We start from the raw sequence: 24,835 nt of genomic DNA on the forward strand, positions 1-24,835 counted from the left end.
CTTCTTTCTCATTATGTAGTAAATAACAAAAGATATACTACGTGTTTTTGGCTGTGAGACGTAGTTTGGACGAAGTTGTCGGCGATTCTTCCTATAGTAAAGTCATGCAATGTGAAGGTCCTTGTCACAGATCAATCTTGCAGTGTAAACAAAGCAGCGACGAAACGCTAGCCCAGACAGTCATGCTGTGTGAAAACATTTGTGACGCGATTACTTTGAAAATCATGCAGTCTGAACTCGGCATAAATGCATTGAGTAGCTGCCATGTGATTGGCTGATTAGAAATTTGCGTTAATAAGCAATCGGACAGGTGTACCTAATAAAGTGTCTGGTAAGTGTATGATAATAAGTTTAAGAAGTTAATCCACTACATTTTTAAGTTATTCAAAGTTTAACTTGATATTTTTTGTCAGTTTAATTGATGTAATTTGAGACGACTAGAAAAGTCCATTTGATTAAAAAAAAATGTAATGCAGCAATATTTATTTTATAGTGAACATCACAAATCATTTCTGATGCATAATGTGACAAAAACATGACCAATGGCTGCAAAAAATTGTTTTAAAAAATAAAAACGGGTATTTAAAAATTATAAAAATAATTGCACACCAATACTAGTATTTTTTTAAAACAAATAAGCTTTGAATTTTTTAATAAAAATATGCTTTTTTATTATTCCCTTCAAATTATTTTATAGTTCACTTTGATTATACTGAAAACAGGCTCGGATTTTCTTCAAAAATTCAGTGTTGCGTAGAATAAAAAAAGTAGAATGATATGAGTGAATGACAGAATTGTAATTTCCCTGAGCCTTGCTTCCAAATCATTCCGTTTCTATTTACTCGTTCATTCATCACCTGACTATCAGTCGGAAAACAGTCACAAAAGTGGCATGCGATGCGTCAATGACTGGCCGAAAAGGTTCTGGCTATTATTGTCATCTTTTCAGCCTGTTTTACAAATGTGACAGCACTTCAAGAGGGCAGACTGAGAAGGGTGGCCACCCCTGATAAGAAGAGTCCCTCCATACGAGCTCTTTTTAACCAGGATCTGCACATCCAAATACAGGGCTCTATCCCAGCCTGAGAGCAGGGGCTAAGAGCGAACAGACTCGCCACTCTCCAAATCATTCCCAGAATTCATTAGCATCTTTAGAAAATTCAATACATTGGTTTTCAGAGTGCACTGTCATCCTGAAGCAATGCAGGTCTACCTCTCATTATGAGGGAAAATAAGCTACTTATGCTTTCTCAGAACGTTCATATCTTCGTCTCGTGCCCTTTCCAATGCATTAAATCCATCAGATTGACACAAGCACTAAAAACTGAAAGTCAAATATCCACAAGTTAACATGAGTTAAAGGAATAGCTTACCAAAAAATGAAAATGTACACACTATTGAGAGTTTCCCCAACATTTACTCCTTTGGTAGTGCTATAACCGCAGGATAATTTCTGTGTTGTTCTCTATGTTTGCTAAATCAGTGTTTCCCAACCCAGTTCCTAAAGGCACACCAATTTTCAACCTCTTACTAATCAAAGACACCTGAATCAGCTCATCAGATCACCAGAAGAGACTCCAAAACTGAAATGAATGGGTCAGATAAGGGAGATATCCAAAATATGTACTGTTGTTGTGCCTTCAGCAACAGGGTTGTGAAACACTGCCCTATTTTGCCATTAAAAATAAACAAATTTACACATCTTATTTCTTCATTACTTTCTTGACCTCAACAAACATTGATCTCAGTAATTTAAACAAAAGAAACAAAGCGAAACGAAGGTAGAATCTTAAATGTTTACATCTTAACCCGATAAAGATTAATCCCTATTTATACAATGATCGATATAAACAACTTTAACTTGAAATCTATTCAACAATAGCATAATGCTCAAGTATATTCATCAAATATGCATTTATGTGTTCAGTCAACAGATTGAGCATATTACTTAAACAAAATATTCTTGCTGCTTGTATAAACCTCTAATTTAAAATGAGCTGAAACACAATTTTCGAGATTTTTTTCTACAACTTGATTGTTTTATGTTCAATCTACTTAAATTTGTTACGTTAACATGATAGATTTGAGTTGGGACCCTGAATGAATTGTAGAACCCTGCATTTTTTACAGTGTATGGCTATTTTGTTTTTTTAAAGGGCACCAATTTTACTTATTTTACAAGATGTAAGATAAGCTTTTAGTGTCTCCAGAATGCATCTGTAAAGTTTCAGCTCAAAACACCAATCAGATTATTTATTATAGCCTCCAGAATCTGCCCATTTTGGTGTCTGAGTATAGTGTAGCTGTTTTTGTAGCCTGTGGCTTTAAATGCAAATAGCTGCTTCTCCAATCCCACTGTTCCCATGTGCGTGTCTGCTTCTTATGTGCTATGTCAGATAAACAGCAGTGACAGAGACACACTTGAATGAAGCTGAATAGTATGAATGAACAGCTCAATAGTAAAAAAATAATAATAATAATAAAAAATAAATAAATAAAAAAAACGTAATTTTAATTAATATATTTGTGGCATTCAAGCCTTTCTGAAACGACAAGTCACACACGAATGCCATTTGCAGTACACACACACACACACACACACACACACACACACACACACACACACACACACACACACACACACACACACACACACACACACACACACACACACACACACACACACACACACACACACACACACACACAAGCACACACAAACACACACAAACACACACTGGCCTTTACTGACACCATGGCAGCAGACAGACTTGGAGGTGCCGTACGGCTCAAACACCTGCAGCGCGAAGTAAATATATTTAATGCTAAAAGGCTTACAGTAAGATTATGTATTAAATACATTTACAAAGACAAAAACGAAGGATGTTTTCGCTATAATTTTAGTTCGTTTCAGTATGTACACAATACAGTTTCAGTTAGTTCTAGCCTTTTAAAGAAACTTTAAGAAAACTTTAGCTTTCGTTTTTTCATTCATTTTTGTTACTATAATAACCTTGCTACAAACAGTGTTCTTTTAACACTTGATAGATTGGGGCCATATATTATCTTCAGTATTGTTAAAATCAACACTTTAAGTGTTAAATTGACGCTACTTATTTTACCGTGTAGGGGAAAGACCACTTTTAACTGCTATTAACTGGATATTTTCTACTTCTGTTTAAAAACTGAAAACAGACACCCACTGATTTCCAAAGCAAATACAAATACTGCTTCCACCTTTCTTCTTTTGTGTTTAACAGAAGAAATGATCACATAAAGCTTTGAAACAAAAGGATGAGTAAATGATGACAGAATTGCCATTTTAAGGTGAACTATCCCTTTAAATGATTTTAGGAGAAATGCTGGTAAAACCAAATTCTGAGTTAATGCATGCAAAACAGGTGCTTATTTACCTCCCATGATGAGCCCCAGAGCTGCTCAATGAAATGATTGATAATATGCTCATAATCAAGGTGTTATTGCTTAATGGTTTTGGATCGCTCAGAACGAATCTTGGCAGGAAGGCGTATTAAGGTGGGAGGTTTTCCCCTGGGCTTATAGAATCTGAGACAGGAGCCGTGATGTGGAGCACACCGATTCCACATGGCTGAACACAATCACACCAAACAATGAGAGAGAGCGCTGAACCCACAGACAGCACAGCCCACAAACCTCTCTCAGAGAACTGCAGCAAGAAACCCAAATGCAGGAGCTCCGTTCTGCTGCCAAGCCCATTGAAATGAAATGGCTTTTGAGTTTGGGTCAATGGCACATCACCTGCTGTGGTGTACAAACAATGCTTACAGTCCAACTAGATTAGCCATGCACTGTGCAAAAATCTAACTGCCAATAATTGTGTTTTGTACTCTTGCTTTTGAAGCATGGTACTGTACTAACCTGTGGGCTAGAAAGTTAGGCAGGCAAACCAAAGGAAGCATGTTCAATCTCAACAGGGTTGTTTATGGCCTTTGAGAAAAATGAAATCTGAAATGGAAAATTGAAACTAAACTGCAGTACATTCCTAATGCTCCAAAGATACATTTTTTTAGTTTATTTTTTTGCTTTAAGTTCATTTTATGTCAGACAACAAAATATATATAATATTGATACATATAGATATATTAAATCACCGGCCACTTTATTAGGTACACCTGTCCAACTGCTTGTTAACGCAAATTTCTAATCAGCCAATCACATGGCAGCAACTCAATGCATTTATGCATGTAGACATGGTCAAGACGATCTGCTGGAGTTCAAAGCAAGCACCGGAATGGGGAAGAAGTGATTTAAGTGACTTTGAACATGGCATGGTTGTTTGTGCCAGATGAGCTAGTCAGAGTATTTCAGAAACTGCTGATCTACTGGTATTTTCACGCACAACCATCTCTAGGGTTTACAGAGAATGTTCCGAAAAAGAGGAAATATCCAGTAAGCGACAGTACTGTTTGGGCAAATGTCTTGTTGATGCCAGAGGTCAGAGAAGAATGGCCAGACTTGTTCGAGCTGATAGAAAGGCAACAGTAAATCAAATAACCACTTGTTGTTCATGAGGTATGCAGAAGAGCATCTCTGAACGCACCACATGTCCAACCTTGAGAAGAAGAAGACCACACCAGATGCCACTCCTGTCAGCTAAGAACAGGAAACTGAGGCTACAATTCGCATGGGCTCACATCAGTCAGTGCAAAATAGATTTGGTTATTGTAGATGGCTCAGTCACTGCATGTTCTTAACTTAAAGACATTACAGAACCAATCATAATACCCCAATTCCGCCAGCACACCACCAACTTTTAGTGAATGGATAATAATGCTCCACCACACCGTGGCAAAATTGTCACAGCTCGACTTCAGGAAATTGGGGTTCTTCATACAGTACGGCCATCAATGTCCCCCGACCTGAACCCCATAGAGCACGTCTGGGACCAGTTGAAGCAAAGACTGGCTGATCATACCCCACCCTCACGAGACCTGGCAAAACTGCTTTAGCACTTGTGGAATAGTGGAACACATTGCCTCAGAACAACATCATGGGAATACTGAGGATCATGAGACAATGCTGTCAAGCTGTCATTGCGGCAAATGGTGGAAACACTTGCTACTGACATTGATTGTCAATTTTTGTAATTTGGGGCCATCCTCGTTATTGTTTGCATTTTTGGGTTAATACATATTAAACTATTGAAAATGGTGTTTTTCTCATATAATAGTCTTAATATCAAAAGGAAACTTTTACTTATTTCATCAAATTTCAGAGCAAATCTGAAAAGCACTCATGAAAATATCAGTATCCCTAACTTATTGTAAGTAGTGTAATTCTTTCTAGAATATACAGTGCAGTATTATTGCTCCAAAGCTGAATTTAAAGGTCCCATGAAATTAAAATAAAGTTTTTTAGATGCAAGTATTAGTATTGTTTGTTGTTAAGATATCTATAAGCCAATGCGCACCAAAACAGTGCCAAAATTCACGTTTAGAAGATATAAAACATAAACAAACATGTAAAGCTTGTAGTTTGCCACTTCCGCCTAAATGGATCAACGTCACGTAACCTCATACTTCAGTTTCTTATCACATCATAACCAATCAAATCCTCTCTAGTACCTGACATGCCCCACCCCCTTCAAGAAGCTTCTCATTTGCTTTTCATTTGATGTGCTTGAGCTCAACCACTCTCACTGGCAGAGTGGTGATAAAACAAAACGCTATTGGCTATATATACACTATGTCATACTCTCTCTTCATGTTTTGGTTGAGATTATGACAAACATTGAATAAAAATGCATATTTCAAAGCACTTCACGAGACCTTTAAGCTTTGTATATAATAAACATAATAAACAAATGTTCATTTTACAATATTTCAATTGTTAAAAAATGCATTGCTCCAGCAGACAAATGGGTTCTTCACTTGAAGAATAGATAAGATTTAAAATGCCTTTGACAATTTAAAAAGTGTTTTAATAATCAAATAAATAATAATTTCTAATTAAATTATTGTTACTATGAATAACATTTGTGTGTCTTCTCTAAATCAGGGGATAAATGTCATCGCTTACTCTTAAAAATACAATTAAGCAAGACATATTCTATGATGGGAGGGGGTTGTTCAAACTGTATTTGAGTTGTTTTCATTCATTCAATTTCCTTTAGCTTCGTCCCTGATTTATCAGAGGCCGCCACAGTGGAATGAATCACCAACTACTCTTGATGCTTGAAAACTACTTCATTTTAACAAAAGGAAAAGCAAAAACAATCAGATCTTTTTCAGTATTCTTTACACAGACTGATTTACATTAAAACTTACACAAACAATGTTCAATAATGATCAAGTCACATTAATCTGAGAGATTTCTTTTGGAGAAAATTAGTCAATGCGACATAAAATCTACACAATAACAAGTTTATGTGAATATGAAAAAGCAAGAAGTGCAGATTGAATTCATATTTAAGTTGGTCATGAAAGTTTGAATGCTGAAAGCTGCTTGGATTGACAGTAACTGTAAGCTGTTCTTCATGCATTGCTATGCCACTGACAAGTGGAAAACTTTTTTTTTTTGCACAAAAACCTTTGCTGATGCGTCAAATACACAGCCATATTCAACCAGTAGAGCTAACATCTATATTGAATGTTGGAAAACTCACTCTCCCCTGGTGTCACGGACAAGTTCTAGACTAAATTGCATGTTTGAGTGGTCTAAACTGAAAATAACTGGCAGTTGTAGATATTTTAAAATATATCCGTGCCATAGATATGTCTCAAGATACACACTAATAATGTGTTTTTTTTTCTAAATAATTTCTATAAAAGCTGCTTAAACACCCTGATTTACATGCATCCTATAGTCCTGATTTAAACTAACCCCTTGTTTCTGAAACCGGCCCCATGAGTTCAACCCCAGAACATAAACAGCAGGACTTGTGACTCTGACAAACTGCTGTGTGTTATTTGATTAAGAATTATTGTTAATTCAAAGAAATTTGTTGAAGCCATTTGCCACACACTCACGCTCTTATCCCATCCTCTCTTTATCCTTTTATCAACAAAAGCAGCAACAAGTCAAAAAAAAAAGATCCAATTAATTTGAGCTGTAGACCAGCTAAATCACCCGGAGCCAGTGACTCACCTGGAGGAAGAAGAGGTGCTGCGTGATGTCTTGTACCAACTCTTCTTCTACATTTTCAGGGTAAAACTTGGCCAGGAAATAAAACACTATAGGCTCCTCTTTGGGCACATCATGATCCAAAACCTATTATGAAAATAAGTCATTATAAGTGTTGCACTCTGCTTTATATACACAGATCAGAAAGTACTTAAAATGACCATATTTTACTACAAAAGTACTATGGTAAGATCACATTTTCAAACAAAAGTAGAAAAAAGAAAGACAAAAAGGTTTGGAACAAGTGAAGAGAGAGCAAATGATAACAATTTTAATTTTTGAGTGAACAATGCCTTTAAGCAAGTTAGAATATCATATCACATAATATGGTCAGTGGTGTAAAGTAATGGATAACAAATACTCAAATTACTGCAATAGAATAGGTTTTCTCAGAAATTGCACTTCAAGTAGTTTTAAAAATGTGAGCTTTTACTGGAGTACATGTTTAGTTCTGTATCTGTACTTATACTGCTGTATTTACCTTTAACCTGGAGTCACTACTTTATTTTTGTCTAAGGGCGTACTCACACTACACTATCCGAACCGTGCCCAGGCCCGTTTCCCGGATCGTTTGATAAGTGTGATTGCACTGAATCGGGCTCAGGCACGGTTCACTTAGCCGGCCCTGGCCTGGTTGGAAGAGGTGAGCGCGGTTCACTTGGGCTTTGGCGCGGTACGCTTGTAGTGTGAGTGCAAAACACGCCCATGCCCGAAACTGAAAGCGAGACGTGACATTAAAGGGGCTGTTTCATATGGATTTATTAATCAATCTTACTGTTCAGTGAACGCAAACTGCCGTAGTTTATTAATGACGCAAACACCTTACTGCACGACAGCTGCGCACCTTCAGCAAACCTCCTCATTCCTGCAGCACGAGGGCTTTGTGATTGTTTATAAGCGCCAATAGTGGCAGGTCAGTTCGGCGAAATATCTGACTGCGTGTCACCGCATCCCTAAGGACTGTTTGGCGAAATATTTCACGGCATGTCACTGCATATCAAACGACTGAAACGATATAACTAGAGAAATCTCCACTGTGCTGAGCGAGAGCGCTCACTCAACAGTGCAGCATCGATGACGTAAGCGTGCCGAGGCCCGATTGTAGTGAGTGCGGGCCGTCGGGGGAGACGGGAGGGGGGACAAGCGTGCTTTGGCCCGGTTCGAGGCAACTGTACATAGTGTGAGTACGGCCTAAGGTGATTGGCTAGAGCTGTTATTCTCATCCAAACGAATGACACACAGAAAAATTGCAATAGACAGACTGACCTCAAGACACAGACGCTTTATAAATGTAGCAAACATGTACAGTGTGGAACAGTTAAGTGTCCAAAAAGACACAAAATCATTACATGTAACGAGCAAGAGACTGTTTAGATTGCACGTCACTGATGAGAAGGTGAAGGATGCCTACTGTATGATGATGAGAAGGTGAAGGACGCCTACTGTATGATAAGAAATGGCCTTAAACAACAACTAAATGCACTACAGAATGTTACGTTTTCAGATACACACACAATTTGCATGCATTCTATTAGTGCTTAGTTTGTGGCACCAACTGCTGGGGTCCGTTCTTCGTACGTGGGTTACTCAGTTAGCTGGATTTGGATGTTGACGATTTGACACGATCCAGGATCGTTTCGTTCTTCAAAGCTGATCCAAGAGTTGTTGTCATGGCAACAGTTCTGCTAGGTCAAACCTGATCGGAAGCAGGTTCAATTCATATAAACAGGATCAGATCGGCTCAGTTCAAGCAAAGATAATACAGAAAGTATGTACCGAATTCTGATATTTTCTTACAGTAGTAGTTATATACACTTGGGAAAATGGTACATATTTTTTAACTATATATATAAAGTTATAGTTATTAATAAAATAAATAAAGTTATACATATTAATAAAACTTATGCAATCTGCACCCTCGAAATGAAAGTACAAAGACTGCCACCTGGTGGTGCAAAGAGAAAACTTATTGATATGAACTTTTTAGATCGCTTTAGTACAAATTGTGTATAATAGAAATGCACAATATGTGACTTTTTTTTAAAGCAATAATACATTTATGCAGTCATAAACATGTTTTGATAGTTAATATGCCAGTGATTTGATGCTTCACAAAAGTTGCAGACACCTTTACCAATATGAAAAAGCTTTTGTAAACAACCAGTTATTCTTTCCACCGATTAAAAAAACGGCTACTATAATAAAGAAAATCGTTTCTAAATGTAGAACTAAATACATTGATTTGCATTGAAATACATGATGAATACTCTTGACACATGTGTAAAGCCTGCAGCTCACAACAAATGTGGAAGGTTATTGCGTGTCATATTTAACAAGCCGTTTACTGCTAATTTGATGTAATTTTGCTCACATGGATAATTGAATATTAATCAGATGATGTCATTACGCTGCTGTGCCGTCAGCCAATCGTTGCACTGCTGATCATGATTTCGAGGATCGATAGATCTGTCCTTCACAACACACGCAGCGATCTCAGATCAGTTCATCCAGACATTCTAATCTGATTCGCGGACTTGTTTGAAGAACCAAATTAGCGAGAGATCAGTTATCGAGATGAAAATATCCAGGATCTGCCAAATAATCTTAGATCATTTAAGCGAGGTACGAAGAACGGACCCCTGGACACTTATTAGTCAGGGTGCAAAGTGCATAACCTAAACATTAACATATCATCACAGCTAGATTTTCGCCCTATGGGTTACACAAATTTTGCTATACATGTAAACACATCAACCTTTCACTGAATATTCACAGTGTAATAGACACGATTCTTGGCTACTTTTAAAAAAAGAGAATATTTTTTACTCAGTAGTATTCAGATACTATTTACTCTATTAGAACAAAAAATTTTTGGCAAGTAATGGTACTTTTGTTTGAGTACAGGGTTTCATAGTCAAACTTAAGACATTTTATGACCTTTTTATGAACATTATAAATGAAGTTTTTATTTCACATTATATATTATGTATTATTTTACATTATATAAATCAAGAAAACTATGAATTTATTTAATTTTAGATTATGTAGGCTTTCAATAACTGTAATTTTTCAACAAACCAACCTGGTTGTAGCCTAACCTAAATCATCAATTGCCTATTTGTTAAGTTTATGATCCGTGGTGGAGAGAGCACTGGAAAAAACACACTCCAGTGTGTCCTCATGGTCTTACAAATGTTTCTTAAATTTCAAAAACAAATTGTTAGGCCTTAAGTTTTAAATAAACAAGTATTTTTTTTGTTTTTTATACCCATGTAAAGTTACCCAAATCATCAGCAATCCATTTTTATTTTAAGTTTTTATTGCAAAGAGACAATTTCTGTTAGACATTTTTACATTACACAACCCCTCATGATAATAACAGAGCAAAATATCCTTTTACATTATTACAAAAACCATTGAAGAAGAAAGGAGCAGGCTAGAGGTCAGGGTGGGACTGTTTTTATTCGAAAAAAATATTTAAAAAAAAAACAAGATTGGACAAACAGCTTATTCCGGTTCTTAAAAAGGATTCAGTCAGTGTCATTGTTTTGAAATTTAAATCTGTCATTTAAGTAAAAATGATCTAGAGCAGGATTTATTTTGCTCTTTTTGTTTAGTTTATTTTGTTTTTCTATGCTATTGGAAACACTGCAGGTGCGTGAAGATGCTCTGTTATGTTCTGTAAGCTGTTCACATGTTAAAATAAATCAGTATTTTAAAATGCAATAATTAATGTTTCACACAAAATTAGCATGTAAATTTTTTTTATTAAATAATATTTTAATATTAATCTGTTAACAGTTAATATTCGGTTAACGAGCGGCGGTTGTCGGTTGGCAAAATTAACCGAAATAAGCATCCCTATTTTAGAATTATGAATAGTTGAATATAAATATATTTGGATGTCATCACTTTACAGTGAATTATCAAACAGGACACGGAAGTCTGTTCAAGTTCACCTTTCCGAATCTATACAAAATGTAGCATTTTAACCAACAGTAGACTTACACATAGGCCTAATATCATTATTGTTGTTTTAAGTTTGAGAAATAACAATAATAATAGCCTTCTCATATTAACCTTTATTTTACATCTACAGAATCGTGAGAAAATCAGGATCTTCATTTTAAGCAAAAAAAATCATAATTCTCATTTTAGCCAGAAACGTGCAAAAAAAAAAAAAAAAAAAAAAGTTTAAACTAGTGATTTACCTTCTTGTCCATTTTCAGCCAGGCCACAGTGTCTTTGACGTCGTACCGCAGACCAAAAAACCAAGTCTCCCTGAGCCCCAATGTCCGGCATACAAGTTCAAACAGATCCTTTCCTCGCCACTTCAGCTGCCCAAACAAGATAACAAAAAAGAAATTGAAAGTATTTTAGACCCATTCCTATGTCGTAATTCAAACTAAAACAAGAAGTTGGGTTCGGGACATACATGGACATTGACAGATCACAATAAAAAGCTCATTTTAATTTCAAGAAGTCTTTATAGGAAACAGCTTAAACTCTCTAAGGATTGAAGCAGACTAATCGAATTCAGACTGACCACAAATCTAAACAGCACCGGCGTAATGAACAGCGACATTCCCTGAATAACCTCATTTCCACAGACTATGCGGACACAAAGCGAAGAAATTAGTCTGAGCATCATTACAAAGTCACTGCTGTCAGCAAGCGCATGCACTCATTTTTGGACCTATAAGTTCATCTTTTATCCAAGGACTACTGTCAGGAGGCCAAAAAGAAAAATTACCATATTCAGCTGGTGAAAAATGCATATCAGTTGCTCGTTTCCCATTAAAATTAAACTGACAGTACACTGTATGCATGCACAGAATCAATAAAGCAGTGTTCATGCATTATAATTACCAAAAGCACTTGCATGAAACTCATTTTTATAATTAAACTTATTGGTTTGAGATGAATTAGACAGGGAAAAACATGACTTTCAGATTTCTGAAAAAGCGGTACACTTAATTATTGTGAACCTGCACTGTAAAAAATATCTGTTAATTAACAAACTCCGTATTTTGTGATTCACCAGTGCTTTCCATTTATTTATGGTTGTGAATTGCATTATGGGACTTTGATCTCTGCTTCGTCAACTTTTGATGTTGGAAAATCAACTCTACAGTTTAACAAAGTGACTTTGGACATTTTAGTAGTTTGAAATATTATGTATCAGAAATAATATGTAGAGAAAATAAGCCTGTAAAATAACTGCATATGTACTGGCAGTTTATTATCAGGTTGTTGTACTGTAAGATATACACCAACCCAGACAATAAATCACTTTGAACTATTAAAATGTGAATAAAAGTCACTTTTTCGAACTTTGCAAGGCTAAAAATTGTTGGAAGAAAGATCAAGTATAAAGCATAAAGTGGGAAAAAATAAAAATAAATAAAAATAAAATGACAAAATATGGAAAACCAACGCTAACTCATGGCAATTTGTAACTTTTTGATTTAGTGGCTACTTTGTACAATCTCGTTCGTACAATTTAGCTAAATTTGCTCATCCCCCAGTGATGGTTTGGTGTGCCTCGCCCACTTTTAAAATTGTACATATTCGTACAATCGAACTTGCGTGAGGGTGGCACGGTGGCGCAGTGGGTAGGCATAGGACGATAACCGTTTTCAAGGTATACCACTGTTTGGAAAAGTCAAGGTTTTAAAACCCCCAAAATTTTCAGTAATACTGTTCCTAAGGTATGTGTAAGATTTTTATTTACTTTTTAATGTTTTCAGGACAACAATATTTGCAGCAGAAAAGATATCCAAATATGCTGTTTTAAATTGTAAAAAAATCTGTTTCTGACACAAATGAAGACAGCAGAAGTCAATGACTCATTTTCATTATTTAACCTGACATGTTTATTGCTCCAAATATTTTAAACCTTTCTCAAAAAAAAAATATTGTTTTCAAAGGGGGGGAAATTGACATAAATCCCCCCCAAGACAAAAAATCGAAATATTGAGAAATTTATGTTTAACTGTCCAAATTAAAGCATTAACTATACAAATTACTAATTTTAAAAAAAAGTTGATACATTTATGGTAGGAAACAAAAAAAAAATCCCAGTGCACTGAAAAAGATTGGATTTATTCCATTTTCATTAAGGTAACTGGTTGCAATCAATTTATATGGGCTGAATTTAAACAGACAGTGTTACTAAGCATTACTAAACTTAATTTATTTAAAGTCAGCCTATATACTGTACACTATCTGACAAAAGTCTTGTCGCCTATCCAAGTTTTAGGAACAACAAATAACTTCTAGTTGATCATTTGGTATCAGAAGTGGCTTATATGAAGGGCAAAGGACTGTAGATTATGCTTACTCTACCTAAATAAAATATAATCATGCCTTGAGATTACAATTTTTAATTGCAGCGGAAAAATAATAAATATTGTGAATGACTTCCATGAGCGTGGAGGACTGCATCCATACATCTCTGCAATGACTCAAATAACTCATTAATAAAGTCATCTGGAATAGCACAGAAAGCGTTCTTGCAGGACTCCCAGAGTTGAAAGATAACTCGATAAAGATTCTCTGAAATTATCTTCAATGCTTCCTCCTCCATCTTCCCACAGACAAGCTCAATAATGTTCATGTCTGGTGACTGGGCTGGCCAATCCTGTAGCACCTTCTTTGCTTTCAGGATCTTTGATGTTGAGGCTGAAATACAAGGAGCACAATCCTGCTGAAGAATTTGCCCTCTCCTCTGGTTTGTAATGTAATGGGCAGCACAACTGTCTTGATACCTCAGGCTGGCATGTGGCCATCCACTCTGCAGATCTCTCGCACGCCCCCATACTGAATGTAACTCCAAACCATGATTTTCCCTTCACCAAACTTAACTGATTTCTATGAGAATATTTTACCCATGTTGGTTCCAATAAATCTTCTGCAGTATTTGTGATGATTGGGATGCAGTTCGGAAGCAAAAATCTACCTTCTGCCACTTTTCCTAATGATCAACAAAATGTCAAGTTATTATTTGTTGCCCTTACAGCTTGATGAAAAGACTTTTGTCAAGTTGCACAATTTGTTTGCAACCATTCACCTTAAAAAAACTGAGTAAATCTAATGGATCATTTTTATCACTGTGGAAATTGATCTTTAATTTTTGGCATAAAAGAAAAAGCAATAATTTTGACCCGTACAATATATTTTTGGCTATTACCATTATCTACATAAAACTGATTTTGTGTTCTAGGGTCATAACAATCCAAAAACTGCAATCTGCAGAAGTATATTGGCAGAATATCAATTAGAAAACTCATCTTGTGAGAATAATCCTCTTGTGTAAGCATCTGCGCTCGATTAGCCTCGTCATTAGCAGGACTCCAGTATACCAGGCATCATCTGGGCCCAGCTGGGCTAGATGTTAGCGGCTTGTGAACAATATACTTGCCACATATGTCAGCTTGAATGATTAAAAATTTACGACAGAGGTGAGAAACTCACTGTTATAAGCCCTGACAACTTCCATAGAGTATTGCAAACATCATCAACACTGCAAACTCTATTAGCATAACAGGGACAGGTGCATTTTGAGGCGCGGTTTCATCTTGCCTGATGTTTATGTATGAGAACGTATGACAATGTGTTGCCATCCAGAGTCCAAGCAATTAAATATGCTGATGAATATCCTCTAGGAAAGCTGACGGCTCCCTTCAAGGACGACCGTCAAGCTGGTGCAAACATTTCCCAGAGAAATGAGGTGTGTCTTGGTAGAAAAGTATTTACTCACTGCCCTACATATTCCGCAGAGATGTTATGCGGCTTTTTAGAAAGAAGAAAAAATTGACAGTAAAATCAGTAAGCTCAGTGCCATTCTGTCTTGATCCAATATTGACCCCCAGGCTATTACCAGATTATAATGATTAAATGAGACATAGGCAGTCTTTCTTCATGTCTTAAGATTAGATGAGGTCAATACTACAGTCAGTGTCAGGGGAAAGTTTGTGAACCCTTTGCAGAATCTGTGATAATGGGAATAACTAACAAAATATTAATAAACAATGCATGCTACTTTTTATTTACTGTTCTGCACAGTGGTGTAAAGTAACAAAATACAAATACTCAAATGACTAATTAAGTAGGTTTTTTTTTTTAGAAATTGTAAATTTCTAACTAGTTTTATAAAATGTAAATTTTTTCTTTCACTTGGGTATCTGTATCTGTACTTTTACTCCACTACTTTCCTTCAACCTGCAGTCACTACTTTATTTTTTTCTTGTCTTTGGGGACTAGAAAAGTCAGTTCTGTGATTCCTGTCCAATCAAATCGCACATAGAAGATAAGTCACATCATAATGAACTACCTCAAGACATGGGGGTTTTATAATTGCAGCAAACTGTTTGGAAGCATTAAAAGTGTGCTCGAAGCATTACACGCTTTGTGTGAGCCTTTTTAATTTATTAAATTTGCATTTTGAAGCTTTGGTGTTGCCGCCTTTGTGAATGAATATATATATATATATATATATATATATATATATATATATATATATATATATATATATATATATATATATATATATATATATCTTCATGCATGCACAACAGACTGCTATAATATTACTTATAAATATAATTTTGCTAAAAGTATTGTTGGTGATTGGCTGTGTGTTGGCTCCATTGGCAAGCTTTACATAAGACAAAAAAATAAAGACCTGTTCAAAATGATTTAACCAACAAACGATGTTTCAGTGAATTTAAGACTTTTTTAAGGCCTAAAATTCTGTTTTTGAAATTTCAGATATTTTAAGACTTTACAGCTCTACGGATACTCTGCAAACAAATAGAGCACAAATAAATGTAAAGCTCAAGTATTCTGAATATCAATCAAAATGCAAAAATGTATAGTGCATGACTTATTGTGGCATATTATCGTGGCCATCTTTACAGCAATCTGTTGTGCAATGCAACAACCATCTTCTGTGGTCCATACATTTAAATAGCATGCTATTTAGAAGCTAAATAATAGTAATAAAATAAAACTGGCCTTTTAGTTTTATCCAAAGACTCCCGTTTATGGACTTTGTTAAGATACCATATTCTCTCATTTTAAAATAAAATACTACACTGTATATACCCAACAGTTTCAGGAATTTCTGAATCGTGCCTTAGTGAGACGCAGTGTTGGTCTATAATAGAGTATTAATGTTGGGCAATAAGGTCTCAACATATGTGCTATAGGAGAGAGAGAGCGAAAGACTAGAGAGAAGCATTTTGTTTTATAAAACCATGCTGCCACCAAGTGGTGGTGTTTGAGAAACATGAACATAAACCAAAATAGATGGTGAAATCAGATAAAATTGTCCGTAATAATTGTAATAATAATAATAATAATAATAATAATAATAATTTAAATATTTAAGTTTTTTTATTAGTATTAATAATAGTAATAATAATAATATCAATTTGCATATTTAAGTTTTTTGATTAGTATTAATAATAGTAATAATAATAATAATAATACTGATCAAATATTACTAAAATTAATGAAAACATTGCAAATGCTCTGAATTTGTGACAAAAAAATATTAGCAAAGCAAGAAACTGGATTTAATGACTGAAGAAACTCAATTAATGTACACAAAGTAAAAAAAAAAACTTGAATAAGTTTAAGTCTTATTCTTTTAAGAATTATAAATATAATATATTTATATTTGATTTGATCTTTTTCCAAATATTTTCATTCATTTTCTTGTCGGCTTAGTCCCTTTATTAATTTGGGGTCGCCACAGCGGAATGAACCGGCAACTTATCCAGCTCATTTTTACGCAGCGGATGCCCTTCCAGCCGCAACCCATCTCTGGGAAACATCCACACACACAATCATACACTATGGACAATTTTGCCTACCCAATTCACCTGTACCGCATGTCTTTGGACTGTGGGGGAAACCGGAGCACCCGGAGGAAACCCAAGCGAACGCAGGGAGAACATGCAAACTCCACACAGAAATGCCAACTGAGCCGAGGTTTGAACCAGCGACCTTTTTGCTGTGAGGCGACAGCACTACCTATGTCATCATACACAATCTTTCATATAACTTTGTCATGTTTGGTGTCATTTGACAGTTTATGACTACAGCATTGTAGTGATGAAATCATTAGAGACATTGATGTATTTCAATATACAATCCATTTACTATTGTTGAGTCATGGCCTGATGGTAAGTCTCCCCCACTTTATCTCCTAAACTTTGCTTTCATGTTCAGCTGGTTTTGAAGGCTGGCATTTCACTCAGGTTTGACAATGCTTCGCTCAGGGTATAAAGAGGAAAGGTGACTGTTGATCGGGGAGAATGGCTTTTACTCTGCTTCTCCCCACACCGGTTTCACTGTCTTCGTAGCGCAGCAGTGCATTTGTTACAGCCAAGTTTCTCCAAACAGTATGTTAGTTTGCTTCATTCTACTGTCTGTATATTTAAACATGTAACTTATTTAACAACTTTGCCTGCTTTAGGGCGTTGAGATTCTTTCTCATTATAAGTGATGATAACTTTTAATAGAGTCAGATAAATATTTCGATTTAAACACGGCATTCTTTAACTGCTTTTCTCTTTTAATTATTGGTTCAGGGTGCGTTTCGGAAACCATTGTTAGCCAACTAAGGTTGCAAGTTGCGTTGTTACAACACATTTGTTATTTAGCATTTTCCAAATTCGTCATTCCAATGAACATTCGCAAACTGCATTGCAAACTTATGCACTTGCAACTGCACCTCTGAAGCTGTAGTTAGTAGTTCCTGGCTGTGTTCTATTCCCAGTTATCCCCCCTATGCCTTACTCATTAAGAACACTCTGACATTTAAATAAATTGATTTAAAAAAGCATTAAAATCATCACTCTTAGGTGTAATTTGCTTCCAAAGTATTTTTACAGTTCAGTTTTAGCGATCTTCAAGTTTACAACTGTGCTTCCTTCACAGTGCACTTTGAAAACATTGATGTCATTTTGAACAGCCGTGGCTCATGACGAAAGCTATAGGTGACCTATTATTTAAAAGAGGAATTTGTTACGTCTTCAAAGCTTATGAAAACAAAAAAACTTAGCAAATGTTAATGCTTTTAATTTATAGTAGGTTGTTTATTACGTATTTGTACTGTATATGACATGGGCCTGTTGGTTAGAACATTTCTGCAGTGGTTTGCATGTGTCAAATTGTAAAAGTAGACTTTTCAAAAAATAAACAATAAATAAACAATATCCTACTTGTAATAATAATAATAATAATAATAATAATAATAATAATAATATTCATCATCATCATCATCATCATTCTCATCAATAATATTAGTAAAATATTTATTAAAGTATGATTTTATTCATTTCCTAATAAATAATACAAATTACGTTTATTTTTTTGTTAAATCGCCTCTAATTATTTATTTAAATGATTTATATATGAAATTAGAATACGTGTTAGCTTTTGTAAGTAATTTTATGTTAATTTAGAACAGAATAATGTTCTTAATAATATTTGTAAAGGAAACATTGGCTCTAGATGTGCCGTTTACATATATTTCAATTAATAGGGAAAACTAATATTGAAAGCAAACGTAATGTTGGATTTTGTGTGTGTGTGTGTGTGTGTGTGTGTGTGTGTGTGTGTGAGTATAAAACAATATAATTTGCACAAATAAATGATGGGGTTCTTCTAAAAAGAAACTGTTACTCCACCCCACTTAGAGCATCATTATGGGCATTTTACGTTATAACTAAGGTGGTTCAAACGATGGATCTGCGACAGAGAAACAACGGGTTTTGGGAAACACTCCTCACTACATCATTCTTTTCACAAACCATGCATCGCACTATAATAGTTCAGCCGCAAGTTACGTCATTGTTTGGAAAACGCAGCCCAGAATAGCAGCGCAAGCTTCAAGCCGTACAAAGCCTAAATACTTTTTATTATTATTAAAGTTTATATTATTATAAAAATATTAAAGTGATTGTGTCTCTCCAGAAGAAGTACATTTAAAGTCTGAATTATTAGCCCCGTGTATATTTTTTTCCCAATTTCTGTTTAACAGAGAGAAAATTGTCAACATATTTCTAAACATAATAGTTTTATTAACTCATTTCTAATAACTGATTTATTTTATCTTTGACATGATGACAGTACATAATATTTTACTAGATATTTTTCAAGATAAAGTATTCTAGACTAGTCTTCAGCTTAAAGTGCGATTTAAAGGCACAACTAGGCTAAATGGGCTAATCATTGTATAACGGTGGTTTCTGTTGACAATCAAAATAAATATTGCTTAAGAGGCTAAAATCATTGACCTAAAATGCTTTTAAAAAAGTTAAAAACTGCTTTTGTTCTGGCCGAAATAAAACAAATAAGATTTTGTCCAGAAGAAAAAAAACATTATATGAACCACTCTGAAAAACTCCTCGCTCTGTTAAACATCACTTGCGAAATATTTGAAAAAGAAAAGGAAAAAATTCACAGAAGGGGCGAATCATTTTGACTTCAACTGTAGGTTAAACTGTCTGATTAACAATAAAACAAATCGGAAACATTGTTTATGGTAATAAGTATGGTAATAAGTATAAATATGGTTATAAGAAATAACTTGAAGAACTGCTTCATAAAAAAGGGGGAAAGAAATGAAAAAGTCAAAACAGAACAGCTTGAACCTAAAGTCAAACAATCCAGGTTTTGTGTCCAAAGCTACTTTGTTTAACAGTTTATCAATATATACAGTAGTAAGAGAAGAGCAATCCCTCAGAATTACCACCAAAGGAAATACTGTTAATAAGTGTGAAAGATCAAAACAGAGCGAGAGACGGGCAAACAGACAGGCAGGCACAGAGCAGCACACAAGGTCCTGTAAAGTGGGAGCACCGTGCCTCGTGGGACATTAACTCACAGTCCCCGTCTGTCACGCAATTCTCTTACCACCATCTGTTTTCCCTTAATTCAAAAACACTCTGTAATGATGTGTGTGTGTATGTGTAAAAAACAGGGCATCTTCCTGCAAGAAACTTGGGGTATGTTATGTGCAAATGAAGTGCACAGAGGAGAAACTCCCAGCGGATTCACTGTTTGCAGAAAACACCTTCATACATGGAAATGAGGATTACTGCCATAGAGGAAAATGCCTGCTTTTGAGACGAGTATATTTGTTTTAGTTTTTCCCAGCACAAGCAGGTTATGAGTGTTTCTAAAACATTTTAATTATTCTAAACACACAACGAGGTGTTTTGTGATGTATTTCATCCAAGTGATCTGCTATACTGGCCTACAAATGTCAAGAGCAGTATCTGAAACTGAACAACATGTTAGTTTTTCAGGCCCAAGCAGTTATGAGTGTTTTCAAAATATATTAATTATTGACTTTCCTTCGGCTTAGTCCCTGATTATCACACAGCATAATGAACTGCCAATGCCAACTATTCGGGAATATGTTTTACGCAGCGGATGCCCTTCAGCCTCTACTAGGTACTAGGAAACACACATACACTCTCCCATTCACAAGCACACATTCATACACTACAGCTAATTTTGTTTACCCAATTCACCAACCGGTTTCCCCTTGACTGTAGGGGAAACCGGAGCACCCAGAGGAAACCCACGGGGAGAACATGCAAACTCCACACAGAAATGACCGGAGCTTGAACCTGCGACCTTCTTGATGTGAGGCGACAGTGCTAACAACTAAGCCACTGTGACACCTATTTTAATTATTCTAAACACACAATGAGGTGTTTGGTAATGTATTTCATCCAAGTCGTCTGCTATACTGGCTATACTGGAACATGTCTATATACAGTTGAAGTCAGAAGAGTTTTTCCAACACATTTCTAAACATAATAATTTTAATAACTAATTTCTAATAACTGATTTGGTTTTATCTTTGACATGAAGACAGTAAATAATATTTGACAAGACACTTTTATACAGCTTAAAGTGACATGTAAAGGCTTAACTAGATTAGGTTAACTAGGCAGGTTAGGGTAATTTGGCAAGTGATTATAACGATGGTTTGTTCTGTAGAATATCAAAAAACAAATGTAGCTTAAACGGGCTGATAATTTTGTCCTTAAAATGTTTTTTAAAAAATTAAAAACTGCTTTTATTCTATTCTTATTTACAAATAAAACTTAAATTATCAGACATACTGTAAAACTGTCCTGCAAAACATCATTTGGAAAAAATGTAAAAAAAGAAAATAAATCAATAAATCAAAGGGGGGCTATTAATTCTGAGTTCAACTAATATATATATATATATATATATATATATATATATATATATATATATATATATATATATATATATATATAAAGCTTGGATATTAAAGTGACAGCATTTTTGACAACTTTGTACACTGTAAAAAAAGTATGTTGCTTACTTAAATTTTTAACAGTTTAACATGGATCGATTAAGCTGACAAAGTTTAAAAAGTTAAAAAATGTAACTTAATTAAACAAAACTAGAAAAAAAATCTAATTGGATTGACTTAAATAGTTGAAACCTGATTAACTTTTATATTAAGTTAATGTGAAGACATTTGTTGTCATGACTTTTGGGCAGTGTATATACTATATAAAATATCATAACAATAAATTTGACTACAAATATTTTTGCTATTCAGAACAAATGCATTTGGGCTGAGGTACTTGTCTCTTTTTGTTGTGAAATCAGTTTTTTTATTTTACGTAAGATTAGCTAATCTTAATAATAAAATTAATCTTTAAAATTATTGTTTACCAGACAGAAGCATTTTTTATTATTAAAAAAAATGGTTTGATTACAGCAAACATTAATTGTCTGAAAACTGTGCTTTATTTATATATCATTATATATCATCACTGTTCTGTGATGCATAATTTTTTGATGTAATAAGAGCTTTGAAACTAAGCAACTATATATATATATATATATATATATATATATATATATATATATATATATATATATATATATATATATATATATATTTTTTTTTTTTTTTTTTTTTCTTATTTAACTCCGAGTATGCTATACAAATCTCACCAGCATACATTACAAACTATTAGAATAAAATGTTATTTTTGGCTACAGAAATATCAGTAACGTTTTTGCTTTTATCTTCCATGTTCTATAAAAGAGCCTTAAAAGCCTTACACAACAGCAATAACATTTATATATACCAAACATCTGATTTTGTCTTTACAAGATTGTTTTTTAATAAACAAACAAGTAAATAAAAATATTAAAAGATAATAATCTCCATTCCTATTCCACTGGAAGAGCTATTCCTCAGGGCCACTGAACTGTCTGTGTTCAAACATAAATCTGCTTGAGGAGACAGGGATGTCTTTTCGCAGCTTCCCTAGAGAAACAGGTCAGGCTGGGTGACTCGCTTGAGGACATGACAACAGTGAGCCAGAATGTTAAAATGACGACAGCCTGGTGCCTTCCTCGAGTTAAGCTTGCATGCCCTCTGGTTACAGATGACAAAACTCATCACTGCCAATACAGGTGTGGTTATGGGCAACAATAACTCTACTATCACAATATAACATGAATATGATATGCACATAGGCAGCTTTCAGTCCTAATTTATACACTGAAAAACTATTTATGCTGCTAGTTCAAACTACTTATTTAAAATCAGCTGAAACAACACAACTCTTGAGATTTTTTTTTTTTTTTTTTTTACTTTTTTTTGGGGGGGTTTATTGTTTTATATTCAATCCACTTAAATTTGTTATGTTAACTTAACTGATTTATGTTGGGACAACATGACAGAATTGTGGAACCCTGCATATTTCACAGTGCACTGTCAAACAAATGCAAGGTTCCACACAATTTCCATGTTGTCCCAACATAAATCTATTAAAACATTAATTAGGAGGCAACCTAATTAACTACATTTTCAATTCAGTCAGAGACCACTTTTGCCTAATATAGGCTATATTTTAAAAATTACTAATTATAATAATGCAGTAAAGAAACATGTAATACAAACTATGGAAAACAAAGTCAAATGACAAAGATCCCTGTTATTTCATGACTTATTTCATTAGAAAAATACGAAAATAAGCAGTATTAAAACAACTCATGCATATCCTGTATATAAGATTTTAAACAGTGCCTTTCTTGAATCTTCTGTAAACAAATATTTTGATGTAAATAATTATTTTATTATTATAGAAAATATGCCGTCTCACATCGTCAATTTAGTGCAAACATGCGATGTGTAATTACATTTTTAAGAGGCGCCCGTGCGAAGACCATACTTGTGCGTTTGAAGCAGAAGTATAAATTAGCCCTAACAGAGTGGGGTCACGTGACTCCACACGTGGTAGGGAAAGTAAATAAAAAAATTTACCTGGAAAAACTAGATCGAAAAGTAATCGAAATCAACATTCAGAACATATAATCGATTAATCGCCCAGTAATATGTGGAACCCTGCATTTTTGTAGAGCTTTATCATACTAAATAAACTTAAGGGTTCCCACTTTAAGCTAAATGACAAAGAAAAGCTAAATTTCCATGACCTAATGTGCCAATGCCAAGTAGACAAAAAGAAAAATATATCTTTAATAGCATGTTTTAACATTTTCATTATGAATACATCAATTATTAATTTACATAAATCTAACACTTTAAATATGAGATGAAATACTGGTTCCAAAGACAAAAAGGTCATAATTTAACAGTAATTAGCAAGCAACCCTAATTAACTACATTTTCAATTCAGTCAGGGAATACTTTTGCCAAATATAGCCTGAACTTTAAAAAAAACTAATTATAATAATGCAACAAAAAACATGTAATAAAAACATGTTTATGCAAAGTTAAAATGTCAAATGACAAAAATCGCTGATTTTTCAAACAAATAAAATTTAGCTTCCATTGTTTAGAACAGTTCTTAAAATTCCATGATGTTGCAAAAATTCATAAACCCTGGCATTTATGCGACATATGAGCAATTCCATGCAAATGTCAACATTGCCATGGAAAAAAAATAAGTTTTTACCAAAATAGTGAAACTCTAAGGTTTTTTGTATGCTTGTATTTTACAGGACTGTAAAAATACTCAAAAATGTCTCTGTCAATGTTCTCAAACAATTATATTTGATCTACTAGAGTCACAAAAGTAGCAATTTCACATCCGTCACATCCAAAACAAAGCTTTTTACCTCATTAATACAAAAATGTAAAACACAATCAATCATTTTTGTTCTATAGAGAGCCAACTCTTATTCTTTTGATTAGCATTGTTTCATTTGGGTTGTGCAGTTTAATTCACAGAATTTCTACAAAATATGTTGTAGACTGTAAACTTGCAGACTTTTTTGGCCACAATCATGTTTACTTTCCTCATTTAAAGTACAAAATAAGTTTACATATTAATATTTTTCGGATCCCATAACTCTATGGTGAGTTGTTAAGGTAAATACAAACAGATCTTTCAAAATAATGTTAGCATATACTTTCTCTGTCAATTTATGTGTGGAGTTTTTACTGCAAATGTCACATCCATAACGCTGGAAATGCTCACATTCAAAGCATTGTGGTAAAGTTAAAGGTTTTAAATTCACACATTTATTCATTTTAACACCCTCAATGTAGTTTACTCCGCTACACTGAATAATCTGCAGTCACATGTAAAAATGACTTCAAAACAACATTGGCACTATTTAGTCA

At 34.4% G+C, this 24,835-nt stretch overlaps 1 protein-coding gene across 13 annotated transcripts in view; it reads right to left on the reverse strand.

Annotated features, from left to right (window-relative positions):
• nf2a (NF2, moesin-ezrin-radixin like (MERLIN) tumor suppressor a) overlaps positions 1–24,835 on the reverse strand; it is a 90,651-nt gene that overhangs the window by 64,818 nt on the left and 998 nt on the right. For all 13 annotated transcript variants that reach the window (XR_012405990.1, XR_012405989.1, XM_073950549.1 and 10 more), the window contains 2 exon segments: positions 11,373–11,498; positions 7,126–7,248 (listed from right to left, as the gene is read on the reverse strand). Coding sequence is in view for 11 of the 13 variants with exons in the window: in XM_073950549.1 (XP_073806650.1) it covers positions 7,126–7,248; positions 11,373–11,498 (249 nt within the window). In the remaining 2 variants the exon portion in view is untranslated.

This window comes from Danio rerio, chromosome 5 (genome assembly GCF_049306965.1).
Source record: "Danio rerio strain Tuebingen ecotype United States chromosome 5, GRCz12tu, whole genome shotgun sequence".
In the NCBI taxonomy this organism is placed as follows: domain Eukaryota; kingdom Metazoa; phylum Chordata; class Actinopteri; order Cypriniformes; family Danionidae; genus Danio; species Danio rerio.